The sequence below is a fragment of the Macaca fascicularis genome, chromosome 9 (genome assembly GCF_037993035.2).
Source record: "Macaca fascicularis isolate 582-1 chromosome 9, T2T-MFA8v1.1".
In the NCBI taxonomy this organism is placed as follows: Eukaryota; Metazoa; Chordata; class Mammalia; order Primates; family Cercopithecidae; genus Macaca; species Macaca fascicularis.
Window position 1 is genome coordinate 104,307,312 of NC_088383.1, and position 13,154 is coordinate 104,320,465.

The 13,154-nt window shown below is 44.2% G+C and overlaps 1 protein-coding gene across 50 annotated transcripts in view; it reads right to left on the minus strand.

Annotated features, from left to right (window-relative positions):
* The window catches only part of SORBS1 (sorbin and SH3 domain containing 1), a 252,720-nt gene that overhangs the window by 77,166 nt on the left and 162,400 nt on the right, over positions 1 to 13,154 (minus strand). For 35 of the 50 annotated variants that reach the window (XM_074002273.1, XM_074002256.1, XM_074002270.1 and 32 more), the window contains 2 exons: positions 11,586 to 11,758; positions 9,777 to 9,840 (listed from right to left, as the gene is read on the minus strand). In XM_074002273.1, the coding sequence (XP_073858374.1) occupies positions 9,777 to 9,840; positions 11,586 to 11,758 (237 nt within the window). Of the gene's footprint in view, positions 1 to 7,559; positions 7,635 to 9,776; positions 9,841 to 11,585; positions 11,759 to 13,154 lie in introns of all 50 variants that reach the window. The other 15 variants (XM_074002265.1, XM_074002278.1, XM_065521197.1 and 12 more) reach the window with 1 other exon arrangement.

Genomic DNA, 13,154 nt, shown 5'->3' on the forward strand with positions numbered 1-13,154 from the left:
AATTTACTAATGTCATCTCACTTAAACCTTGCAAAAAACTCAAAGTTCCTCATTTTACAGACAAGGAAACTAAAGCCCAAGTAGGTTGTGAAGATTTGCCCTTGGCTGCAGGGTGAGAAAGACAAAGTAGAAATGGATTCAAGGTCTTTCAGATTCCACTTCCCTATGTCATCTCGTAGCTCCGGGACAGAGATGCCCACTGTGTTCTTTCACCCCAGCTTCATCTGCCCAATCCTGGGAAAACTGAAAGACTGGCTACTCTATTACCATGTTCTTATAGAAGAGGTAGAGAAAGATGCTGTCTTGAAACTCAAGGCATGCACTGCACTGTTGGCTGAGCCAATTTCCGGCCCCTGAAGCCTTTGCCCGATTTTTGCATCCCCCCCGCCCTCAGTGATGTTTAAGCAAGTTTTCTGAGTTGCCTCACATTTCTAGTTTTCCTCTTGCTGGTCTCCAGGGACAATGGGTAACACTGAGTCACTCTTGCTACATCTGTTTCTTTTTTTTTTTTTTTTTTTTTGAGACAGAGTCTTGCTCTGCTGCCCAGGCTGGTGGGCAGTGGCGCGATCTTGGCTCACTGCAAGCTCCGCCTCCTGGGTTTAAGCAGTTCTCCTGTCGCAGCCTCCCAAGTAGCTGGGACTACAAGCGCCCGCCACCATGCCCAGCTAATTTTTGCATTTTTAGTAGAGACAGGGTTTCACCATATTGGTCAGGCTGGTCTCGAACTCCTGACCTCAGGTGATCCACCTGCCTCAGCCTCCCAAAGTGCTGGGATTACAGGCATGAGCTACCGCACCTGGCCTGTACACCTTTTATTAATAGTTGCTGCTCCTTGCTGCCTTTTCCTGGGAGGCTAAGTCCACAATGGGGAAGATGGGTATGCAGTTAGAAATACCAAGGAATGGGAAAACAGTGTAAGGAGCATGTCTGCATTTCTCCACACTAGAGCCAGCCAAATGAGACAAGTGTGCTTAACATAGTTAAGACACGTTAAATGAAATGTTTCTCAAATTGTCTATTACCTAGCACCTGAAGCTCTGCCTTCAGTATTTCTCCAAGGGCCTTTAAAACAATGCCAGAGTGGGCTCAGCTGTGCAGAAATCTTGTGGTTCCTGCTCATGGTGGAACCACGTGCTAATTGTGCTCCTCAGAGCTCCAGGCAGCAGACATCAAACCTTGGCAGCAACACTTGGACCTTCCTATGCCAGTGATTTCCAGGAAGCTGTAACACTGCATGGGATTTACACAGGGCAAACAACTCACTTAGGCCTCTGAAGGTCCTGCTGGGCTCTAATGTTTACACAATGATTCTTCTCTGGGCTTTGGCAATCTGTCCTTGGTAGCTCAATTTGGGGACAGCCACTCTCCTACAACTGCCAGGAGCCACATAATTGCTTTTTCAAGCACAGTGACTTTAAATGAGCTTCCAAATCACTTTTTTTTTCTGTTGCTTTTTCTTTAATTTATAAAAATCTCAAAGACAACTGAAGAAAGTACTGGTTGAAAGTTGTTCTGAAAAACTACATAACTAACTAAAATGGGAGGATGGACAAAAATCATTTGCATAACCACTTGCCTGTATCAATTAAATTTCAATTTTATGCATTTCTCAGGCTTTTAAACTTAAAACAATTTTCCAAATATTAATGGCTCATTTTTGACACAATCTTTCTTCCACTGCTCAACTTAAATCCTCCTCTGGCTTTACCCCTCACACTTAGGAAGAGAAAGGATAAAAGGGTAAAGATAGTCATACATGACCCCCATGAACAAAAATAGTAGTCAAGGGAAAAGACACAGATGTAGAGTTGGGTACTGAGTCTGGGTGGGGTGGGAAGGGAAGAACAAACAAAAGGGCAAGGACGTCAGGAAGCCCAGCTTGGGGGAAAGCGTTACAAAGCTGTCTACATTTTAGCTAAAGGCCATCAAGTTATTTTCTTTTTCTTTCTTTTTTTTTTTTTTTTTAAGAGACAGGGTTTCGCTTTGTCGCCCAGACTGGAGGGAGTAACTCACTGCAGCCTCAAAATCCTGGGCTCAGGGGGTCCCCCTGCCCTGACCTCCTGAGTAGCTGGGATTACAGATGTGGCATCAAGTTCTAAAGAATGCAAAAAAAGATCAGGCTAGGGTGTACAGTAGTTATAGAAGACATAGTCAGAGAAAAAACAGAACTCTGAAGAAGAGAATGAGGTGGAGCAAAAAATAAGTTAAAGGAGAAAGTTTGGGAGAACCATAGGGTTAGAAGAAGACTCACCGTCTTCATCTGCTATTGAACTCCTGGGCTGTGAAGGTGCAAAGGGAGTAACTGCTACGTTTCTTAACTATCCCGCAGGCCAGTCAATGGCTTTTGCACTTGCTAGGCAGAGATCTCCCGGGAGGCTCTCGTTAGGAGAGCAACTCGGCCCCTCCCCTGGGCAGTACTGGCTGGAGTCTGGGGCAGGAGGCACAGATCCTGGCCAAGCATCTTCACAATAGAATTATTTGCTTGAAATCAAGCAAAACAAAACTATTCTTGCAAATCCTGTAAGGCCAGTAGAGAATTATTTTAACTCAACTACAGCTGTGCCTAAGAAGATGAGCATCTTTAAATCATTGCCTTAGTGCAATCTCTTCTAGGAATGAGGAAGAAGCACTGAGACAGACCATTTTGACACCACAACCTGGGGATGCCTAGAGGTGGTGTCTTGAGGGACATCACTGAGAGGTGGCAGTGGCCACCACCAGCCAGAAGTGGTAGAAGAGGGATCCGAAAGCACAGGAAAAAAGCTGGTCTCGGGGCTTCACCCGGACTCACCTTCTTGCTGACATGGTCCAGCGGGTCCTCACAGGCCGTGGAAAGTCAGGAGAGACCACGGACCATGAAGTAACATACCAGTTATTTGGTTTTGCTGCAAATTCTGAGCCATTATTTGAAAATATTTTCCCTCTTCTTGACATCAAATGTGCCAAGTGAGCCAACATCATTTGGGCATGTTCAGAGTAGGGGGCGCTAATTCTTTAAAATCTGCATTCTCCATTCTCATCCTATATCCATATTCCCAAAATTGCATCTGGCCAATTTTCTTCACCTCTTTTTGCGGGCTGGGAAAGACTAGTATTTCCCCATCCCCGTGGTTCTCAATCCTGTCTGTCAATCACTTGGGGAGTTTTCCTAACTATATATTCTTTCTTTCTTTCTTTCTTTTTTTTTTTTTTGAGACAGAGACTCACTCTGTCGCCCATGGTGGAGTGCAGTGGTGCAATCTTGGCTCACTGCAACCTCTGCATCCCAGATTCAAGTGATTCTCTTGCCTCGGCCTCCCAAGTAGCTAGGATTACAGGCGCCTGCCACCACACACACTGGCTAATTTTTTTTTTTATTTTTTAGTAAAGACAGGGTTTCACTATGTTGGCCAGGCTAGTCTCGAACTCCTGACCTCAGGTGATCCGCCCACCTCAGCCTCCCAAAGTGCTGAGATTACAGGCATGAGCCACTGTGCCTGGTCCCTATTTATAAATTCCCGGGCACCATGTGGGAGGTACTGGCTTAGCAGACTGAGGCAGGACTGACTCAGGGGAAGCTGAATGCCTGTAGTCGGGTACCAGAGAGCCTCTGGGCAAGAAGAGGACAACCAAGAACACAGAGTCAGGAGGGGGAAAGGAATCCGCAGGGCAGTATAGCAGCGTGAGTAAAAGCCTATGTTTATAGAGCCCCAAACACCTAGGTTTGAATCCTGGTTCTGCTACTTACTGTGTAATCTTGCATATATTACTTAATCTCTCTGAGCCTAATACTCCTCATTGATAAAATGAAGAGTTACTTCATGGGGCTGCTGGGAGAATGAAAATGAGATAACAATAGTGATATATTCAGCAGAGAACCTTGTATGTGGCAAGGGCTCAATTAATGACAGCCACATAGTCACTGAGGTGGTGGTGATGTCATTATAAGACTATTATTATTAACAGGATTACCACTCTGGGCTGCTGAGATGTTGGCCACCACACTGCTGTTCCTTAAAGCAGCAGGGGAGAAGGTAGGGGCTGCATTTCTGAAGCTGTTTCTGCACAGTTTGCCCCTCTGCCTTCTGCTAACATCTCTTCCATCCCACAGACAACAGTCTCCAAGATTACAAAATGACTAAAAGTGACTGCCCCTTCTTGGAATTTACAGTTTTCTTTTTTAAAAAAGAACAGTTCAACCCTCATTGACTGAGACATGATAACTCTATTTATAGTCTAAAAGTCTGGCCAGAAGTTTGCTTTTTCACTGTAGCTGGGGGAAAAAAGAAGGTTGCTAAGCCAGCATAAACAAACTTTCACACGGTCGCTTACTACTGAGGAGAATCAGCTTCAAGATCTTCAGAAATGTGTTTTATACCGCATAAACAACTAGAATTTAGACAGGGAGGGCAGCCCTTAGGCTAGGCTTTGATAGGTCTATCATAAATAATTCTAGTTCCAAATCCTGAATTAAAACCAAACAAACAAACAAAAAACCCAGCGGTAAAAACAAACTTCTCCCCAGGAGAGACACTCTGGAATGATGGCTCAGATTTCTCAGTAACGTTGTTTCTTAATGCACATTAACATCTATGGGTAGAGCCTCCACTCGGTGCCAATCTGTCTTGAATGGCTTTCTTTGAAAGGCATACATCTTTCCTATGTTAAGAAGGATGTGCACAGAGCGCAGGGCCACCTACTGAGGAGCACAGGGCTGGAGCAGCACCACGGACAGGGCTGATGAGGACCTGCCGGAGCTCACAGACAACATGAAAACCACAAATCAAGGATTAAGAAATCCAGAGACTCTCTTGAAATGGTTTAAAAAAAAAAAAAAAAAAACCCTCAAAACCAAAACCCTGTGATTATTTAAAATGATCTAGCTCAAATGTTTCCTTCACTTGTAAGAAGCCTTGATCTAATTGAACACATCAGTGATCTATGCCTGGATATGTCATCTAGGCAGGAGTGGGGGCGTGAGATGGAATTTACCCTATTTTTAAAAGATCTCCAGGGAGGATGTCTTTTTAGAAACTTGTGTTAAAGTCTAATCATCTTTGCTATTAATTTTTTTATGTTCAATCTAATTTTTTCCTTTTTATTTTTTAAGACTATTTCTTCCTTTCGGTCTCTGCAAATTAAAAAATAGTAAGGTTTGCTTCTAAATTATATGTGACAAGTTATCATGACATCCCTTACTGTTTATGCCTCTATGAAAAGAAATTCAGTTCCTTCATATGCTGGACTCGATGCATGCCAAAAATCAGACACGATCATCAGCAGCGGTTACTAGGTGTGGTGGCTGATGACACGGGAGCTCTGGCTGTGCAGCCATGAAACCTTGTCTTTGGACCAACAGCCAAGCTGACTGTGGAAGCTGTGGGTGCTGCCTGTGGCAGGCCTAAGGCAGTCTTCTAGTCCGATGGGAGCCACTGCTCCCTTCCACAGGACTTCTTCAAGTGGGCCTTCCTTTGCCTGTGTCCGTGGGATACTGTGCCTTCTGCATGCTCTGTGCTTTTTGCCTTAAACGAAACTCTTATCTTACGAGTTTGGCTGGGTTCACAAGTCCAAATGAAGCACAAATCAAAAACTGCAACTAGTCAAAATTATTCTGAAAAAACTCCCTAACTCAACTCAGTCAGTTGTTTTTTCACCAATGCTTGTGTGTGGTAATCAGTACCATGAGACAGAAAGACTGGGCTCTCTACACCAAATAGACTCTTCTTGGCCTTGAGGAAGTCACTGATCAGAATTAAATTATCAGCTTTTAGTTCTGCAAGTCTGGGTTTATTTGGTAGACCTTTCTTTTCATTCAAAATAGGCCCCAGGCATGCAATGGTTGGAAACCAATTACTGGGGCATATGAGAGACCAAAAATGGACTATGGTATTTTAACTGTATCCAACACATCCCAGTGTGTCATCTCATATATGACTGATCAATAAGAGTTTGGTGAATGATCAAATGAATAACTTTACCAATGATGAGAAGGGCTGAGAGGGATGGTCTGCTGAGCTGATCAGAGTGGAGAAGTATCAAGATTATGGCACCAGCATTCATCCCTAAGAAAGAACTCTGGCTCCATAGTCCAGAGCCTTCACTCATCAGTGTTTCCAGGTATTACTGAGGACCCACTGTGTGCCGGCAAGGTTTTCTGTGGCATTCTGGACACATGCTGTCACAACTGCCCCCACACTGGACACAGTAAGCTGAAGTGGCCTTGCTGAACTCTCTACCAGATGGGAACTTCTGAGGACAGGGTACCTGTCCTATTCATGGCATTACTTCCAACGACAGCGCCTGGCACACAGCAAGTGTTCAATACTACTTGAATGAATGAAGTTCAGAGCACTCAATGTCTCATCCTAGAACAGTATTTAACAAAACTTCCTCCTCCATACCATATCTATTCACCCTGTTCTGGGTTACTCATCCAAAGATCAGATAAGCCCTGCTATTAGGATAATTCTTAAGATGTTGCCCCTAACTCACCTTTTAGAAACTTCCTTGACACTTAGACTTTTTGCCCCCAAAATAATATTTCTTAGACACAAATGTGGCTGTCTTCTCCAGCAGGTACAAATTCCCATCCAGCTCTTTCATAAAATGTTTTCCAGCTTAGCTAAAACCCTTGTTTTCAAGAAATGTCATCTCCCACTATGACTGAATCTTATACCTGGATACCTCTTTAGGAATTCCCTACCAAAGAGACATACCCTGAGGGCCCATGAAAAGAGGGCCCCAGCAATGAGTTAGTTGCAGGCATGAGAACCGGGTAATTTTCCTGTTGATGGTTGCCGATCTACCTCCTGCCCACCCACTATAATGACTCAGCTTCCCTGAGTCACTGCTCAACCACCAGCATCAGGTGACCACCTCAGGTACAAAGCCGTGGGTAGTTGGGTAAAGGCAGCTTTTACCAGAGCCCCACATGTTCAAAGCGTTATAACTAAGCTAACACTGGCTACCCTGTTAATCATGTAAACCCTAAGGGAATAGGACTAAAATACCATCTGGATAGACACCGGTGATACAGTCAGCAAGGAGTGAGACAACACCACAAAACACAAGGTTAGAGGGAAGCAAATGACTGAGAAGCAGCCCTTAGCCACCAGAAAAAACCCCAAGGTAAAAAAGAAAGTAGCAGCACCAGTACAAAGAGAGGCACACAGTTTTCCTTTAATTACCTTCGGACTTAGGACTAGGAGTAGATGCAGGAAACTGGTAGGTGGGAGTGTAAGGATTGTCCTCTGTAGCAGAGAAAAGCAGTGGATTTTGAAACTATCCACCAGGAAGTAGAGGAAGTGACAAATCCCAATCGACTCTTTTGAATGACTGATTACCTAATATTTTAGTGTTATTAAAGCACACGGGCATCACACTTAAAAACAGATTAATGAATTAGGAAGGATTTAGTTATTTTCACATAGCACATCATGCAAATGAGTGAAATAAAATTTTCACCAGCCAAAAACGACTATGAAAACAAAATCTAAAAGCCCAAATCTTATGCCTACAATGGAACTATAAGAATTAATTTAAAGCTCGGACAACAGATATGCTGTCTAAGTTTATGGTACCTTCAGAAGTTTGCCGGATTTCAGGAAGTTCAGGGAATTTGTACGTAGGGAAATAAGGGTTTTCTTCAGGAGTGTCTAGGCAGAGGAGCAGGTTTGGGAGAGAGAATAGAGGAAGATACAAATGGAGAGAATAAACGAGTAGGAATCCACATACAAGTTAGGCTCCTTGAATTCTGGAACGTACTAAGCTTCACTAGTGATATGAAAGAAATTCAAACTGCTTTTAAAAATCCAGTCCTTTTGCCTGAATTACCAAGACACATCGAAAGAGACAATACCATTACTCTTCTTGGACAAAGAATTCCCATGAACAGGCTCCAATGGGCAAGAAACATTTAACATAAAGCTTCAGGTTCTTACTTTTGATAGGCAAGAAATATTAAGTATGATAATAAATAGTATGTAATAAACAAGCTATCCTAAAACGTTTTTTTAAATCAAAGCTTGTGTTGTGGACATTCGGCAAACAAGTAGATCATTAATTTTTCAAATACCTCTGCCTACCATTAAGGCACGTAGTTTTGTTTAGCACCTACAATTTAGATTAAGAACTATAACATGAGAAGACCAAAGCTGCCTGTGGGGCAAAATTACATATTTTGTACATTTACATGCATTCATGTCTCTGCAATTAGGCTTCCAAAGCAGGGTCTAAAGGTGAGAGAGTCACAGATTGCAAGAGGAAATGGGCAGTGACTGCAGGAAGTGATGAGTGGAGATGACCCCATCTGATCACAGAAATCCAAGCATTTAGTTTCACCACTGTGACCACGCTCATCCACCCAACCACAGTGGATTTACTCTTGACTTGGAAATGCTAAACGCCTCAATATTTGGAGCACTTCGATATTGAGAAATAGTTTGAACAGGGGCACACCCAGGTTCACTTTGAACCCAGAGGGAGTTAATTAACAGTGATGTTAGCTGGCATCTGCAGCTCATCAGACAGACTGGGCTTAGGTGGGAACACTGACCAGAACATTTCTCTTTGCCTTCATGTGTCATCCATGCCAGGCAGCCAGACTGGATTTGGGTAAGGGGAAGGGCAGGATGCCCTGCCCGTGGGAGGAGTGGTACCCTTCCCATGGTGCAGGTACATCCCGCCTATCAGCTGACTGGCGGCACAGGCAGCGATGGGAGCCGGTAGGGTCATGTCCTGCCCAAGCACTGGCCTGCGATTCTCCATGCTGGGTCACCTGCTGATAGCCCAGCCGGCATCTGATTTGGAAGCGCTGCTCTTTCAGCTTGAGCGGGCTCTGGTGTGTCAGCTCCTGACTGACTCTCAGGGCTACCTGCCAAAGGCTGGCTCTCAGCTGGGGAAGATTGTTGTTCATATGAACACAGCCTGAGAAGCGTACTATAAATTCTACCTCATAAGGCCAAATGTGTTCTCCTTTAGACCCTGTGACATCCTCTGGAGGAAGGGAAGCAGAACAAACACAGAAAGGTACATGATTGGTCCAAGGTTACCTGAGTGCTTGGGGAACTCAATCCAGGGGAGAACTTTTTTTTTTTTTTTTGAGACAGTTTCACTCTTGTTGCCTAGGCTGGAGTGCAATGGCGCGATCTTGGCTCACCGCAACCTCCGCCTCCTGGGTTCAAGTGATTCTCCTGCCTCAGTCTCCAAATAGCTGGGATTACAGGCATGCGCCACCACGCCTGGCTAATTTTGTATTTTTAGTCGAGATAGGGTTTCTCCATGTTGGTCAGACTGGTCTCAAACTCCCAACCTCAGGTGATCCACCCGCCTCAGCCTCCCAAAGTGCTGGGATTACAGGCTTGAGCCACCGCGCCCGGCCAGAGAACAGTGTTCTTAATTCCCAGTTTGGTGCGTTCTCAACTCACTCTGCCCACAAGGCAGTCATGGGCTGACACAGGGAGATGTACCTAAAGCTGGAAGCAGGTGGGAGATGGAGCTGCTCACATCCCAGGCAGACAGATGCTGGAGCACAGGCACAGTGCTGGGCTCAGTCTGCTGCACTCCACATCTGGGAGGGAGGATTTGAGAGCAGATCTCAAATTCCAGCTCTGAGGCAGGCACACAAGTGCTTCCTCCCTGCGCTCTGAAGGTGCATGGCTGGGCTCAGGCAGACCAGCACCTAATGAGGTCCAACTGCAGGACCCAGTCTTCTGGGATCCTAGCAAAGTGAGTTCAGGCCCACAAAACAGTGTCTTGGCACATAGCACAGCACAGCTTCTACAAATGAAAATCAGTACCTCTGTTTAGTTTGTGGATCTGTTTAAACATAGTCTTGTACCAGTCTTTTGATCTCTCAGTGTTCTGTAGAAAAATAAAGGCAAAGAGAAAAAGTAAATGAATATCTTGACACATTTCAGACCTCCTATGATTTCAAAATCAAAATGGAAAGTAATGATATCTGAATTCAAAACTCAGCCACATTTATCTTTTTTAAAAAGGCAAAACTTTTTAGAAAGAGAAAACCAAGCGTCCCAAACCTCAGTCTACAGAGTAATATTTGACTGAAAGGATACAGAGTGTGAAAACAGTGGATGAGGATACACTTGAAAGGTATCCATTTTTAAATTTTTTAAATTTCATTTTTAGAGAGAATCTCGCTATATATAGACTGTGCTAAACTGAAGGAAAGTCTCCTAGAAATATAAGAGACAAAGGATATTTGCTCATCATGCTGTGCCCCCACCCATTCTAGATTATTCAATAGCAACGTATCCGAGTCACCTTGCATAGGGCCAGATTTAGAATGCATACATTAAAACATAACTCATTACAGCATCCACTGCCAGAGTTTTCACCCTAACCACAAAGTTGGAATGGCTGGGTTTTTTTGTTCTTCTTTTTTAAGATAAAAATAAAACAAGGAAGGTGACAGACAGGTGGCTAGATATTTTCACTCCCACTTTACAGAAGAGAAAATGAGATACAGAATGACAAAGCAAACTGCCCAAAGTCACAGAGCTAATGAGAAGGTGAGTGGAAGGGCCATCCAACACGATGGTTAGTGGGTAAGGGTTTGGGAGTCAGACAGACCATTCTGTCACCCACAAGCTGTGTAATCTTGGATGAGTAACAAATCCCTCTGAGTCCCTGTTTCCTCATCTATAAGATGGAAATGATATTAGTATCCATTATTCACTCGGGTGAGTGATGCTTAAATGAGATAATGTACTCAGCAAATGGTAGCTGCGATTTCTCTTAGGAATAACTCTCCTTCTATATTACTGCTTAGGACCAGAGAAGAGTTATTTTGAGGCTTAGCCCAGTGTGGTTTCTATTGGCCTCCTCCAAAAGGACACATTTATTAAATGGAATTCACAGCGGAACATATTGCAGGCAATGGTCTGATAGACACACGGAAAAGAACGGAATTCACCCAAATCCAGTTCCAAAAGTTGCCCAGCTTTAGGTTAAATGTTTCTTGCCCATCGGAGCCTGTTCCCTGGAATTCCTTAGGGCCTGCAGGACTGGCAGGCCTGTGTTACTGGGGAGAGCTGGGTCAGGGATGCCACGAGACCTGCTCTGTCCTGGAGGCTTGGCTGGTGGAATCCATTCTGAGGTTCCCTTAGTGTTCCCTACTCACTAGGGATGACACGTGATCTCCCATCCAGGGAGATCTTCTTCCTGAACCTGTCAATAGGGACCTTGGGCCTCCCACTCTCCCCAGGACTGTCTAACCCTAGACCAGGAATTTCTCAACATACATCACACAAAACAATAATGAAGGAAGACTGCCCATAACATTGTCCCTAGAACACTCAGATATTCAAAGCCTCTGAAAAGTTCTATAGCAGAGAAATCTCTCTGACTTGGTCCCACTCAGCTTTTCCTCACATTTACTTGACCACGAAATGCTTTATTCATAGGACTTATAACATCCAACACCCACTTTGGGAAAAGCTGTTGTACACCAAGTCTGGAGCACAGCTCCTGGGGGCTCTGGCACTCATGGGGCTTATAGAGATGATGGTGTGATGGGGTTCACATGTACTCAGGGTGTACACTTGTCACAGCTTAAGATGAAGCCTAAGAAGGACCTCTAAGTGTACCCGGAGTGGGATGCCCACTTCATCCATGGAAACATCACTTAGGTCCTGAGCGCTCTTCACCACCCGCCTACTGTCATCCTTTGCTCTTTTTTCAGCAGCCCTGCCAGGTGAGGTGGGTTTTTCCTGGGTTGGTGCTGAGTCCTGCTCTCCCACTCTTCTTTCTGAGACAGGATCTGGAAATGAAAAGCAATTGTTAGCTGAAGCTCTTTTGGTAGCGGCAAAGCAAAACACTCCTGAACAGGCTAGCTGGGGGGAAGTGTATCTGCTAATTCTCAACTGGAATTAGTTCTGCTTAGAGCAGGGGTCAGCAAACTTTGGCCCATGGGCTGGTTTTACTGGAACATAACCATGCCGATTCCCTTACATATTATTTATGGATGCTTTTGCACTACTATGGCCGAGCTGAGTAGCTGTGACAGAAACCATATGGCCTGCAAAGTCTAAAATATTTATTATCTGGTCCTTTAAAAAAAAAAAAAAAAAAAAAAGGCTTGCCAACAGTGTGATCAGAGCTTTGCAGAGAAGTATGCACGTCGTGCTCTGGTCAACTGAGTAGTTCTGACTGTTCTAGAAATTCAGGAACAGGTAGAACCACAGGAGGGGGCTAAACATTACTTGAAAGTTTTTGATTCCTCTTGAGGAAGTCACTTAACTTTTCTGTGCCTCAGTTTTCCCATCCAAAAACAGGGATAATACTTCTATTGGCAAACTCACAGCAATGTGGTGAGAGGAGTTATCAGGGTAACTTATGCCAAAGTGTTCAGGAAGCTGTACATTTCTAAGTGTATATTATAGATTATTTTTGTTCAAGATTGGAAGTTATAGAGCACTAATAAAGATACCAGATATGATCTACAGATTATAAAATTACTTAATAGAATCTGGCTTCCAAGCTATGACATTTATTTATTGGGCAGACATTGCGCTCTGCCTTGTGGACATGAAGGTGAGCATTCCAGAATCTTAGCCTCAGGGAGCTTACAGTCTAGTGGGCAGAAAACCAAGGGAGCCAGCAATGAGAATGCAAGGGTGACAAGGCCTGACTCTCAGAAGAGAAGCCAACCAGACCCACAGGAAATGAAGGGTGCTCCAGAGGAACAGCTTAAATAAATGCTTGAGGGCCTCTGGACTACTGGGCTAATTATGTGCCAAGCAATGCACTAAACTCTTCATAGACATTCTCTCATTTTATCCTCCCAAAGATCCATGAGGAAGAAACTATTACACCTCTTTTTTTTTTTTTTTTTTTTTTTAAATAATTAAAGGATCAATACACAGAGAAGTTAAAGTACCCTGCCTGGGGCCACATAACCAGCTCGTGGCCAAGCTGTGATGTGGCCTAATGTCCACCTGACTCTAGCAGTCCTCTCTGAACCACATCCTGTCTTGCCTCCTTCAAAGATAGTACCAAGGTTTCAAGTCTGGGAGCCTGGCCTAATTCAAGGAGAAGTTAGAATTGGGTTGGGAAAGGGAGGGAGAAATGGCTGCTTCCATTTGGACCATGGTAACTCTGAGAAGACAGCAAGATACTCAAGTAGGAATGCCCTAGAGACCCCTAGAGGAAATATG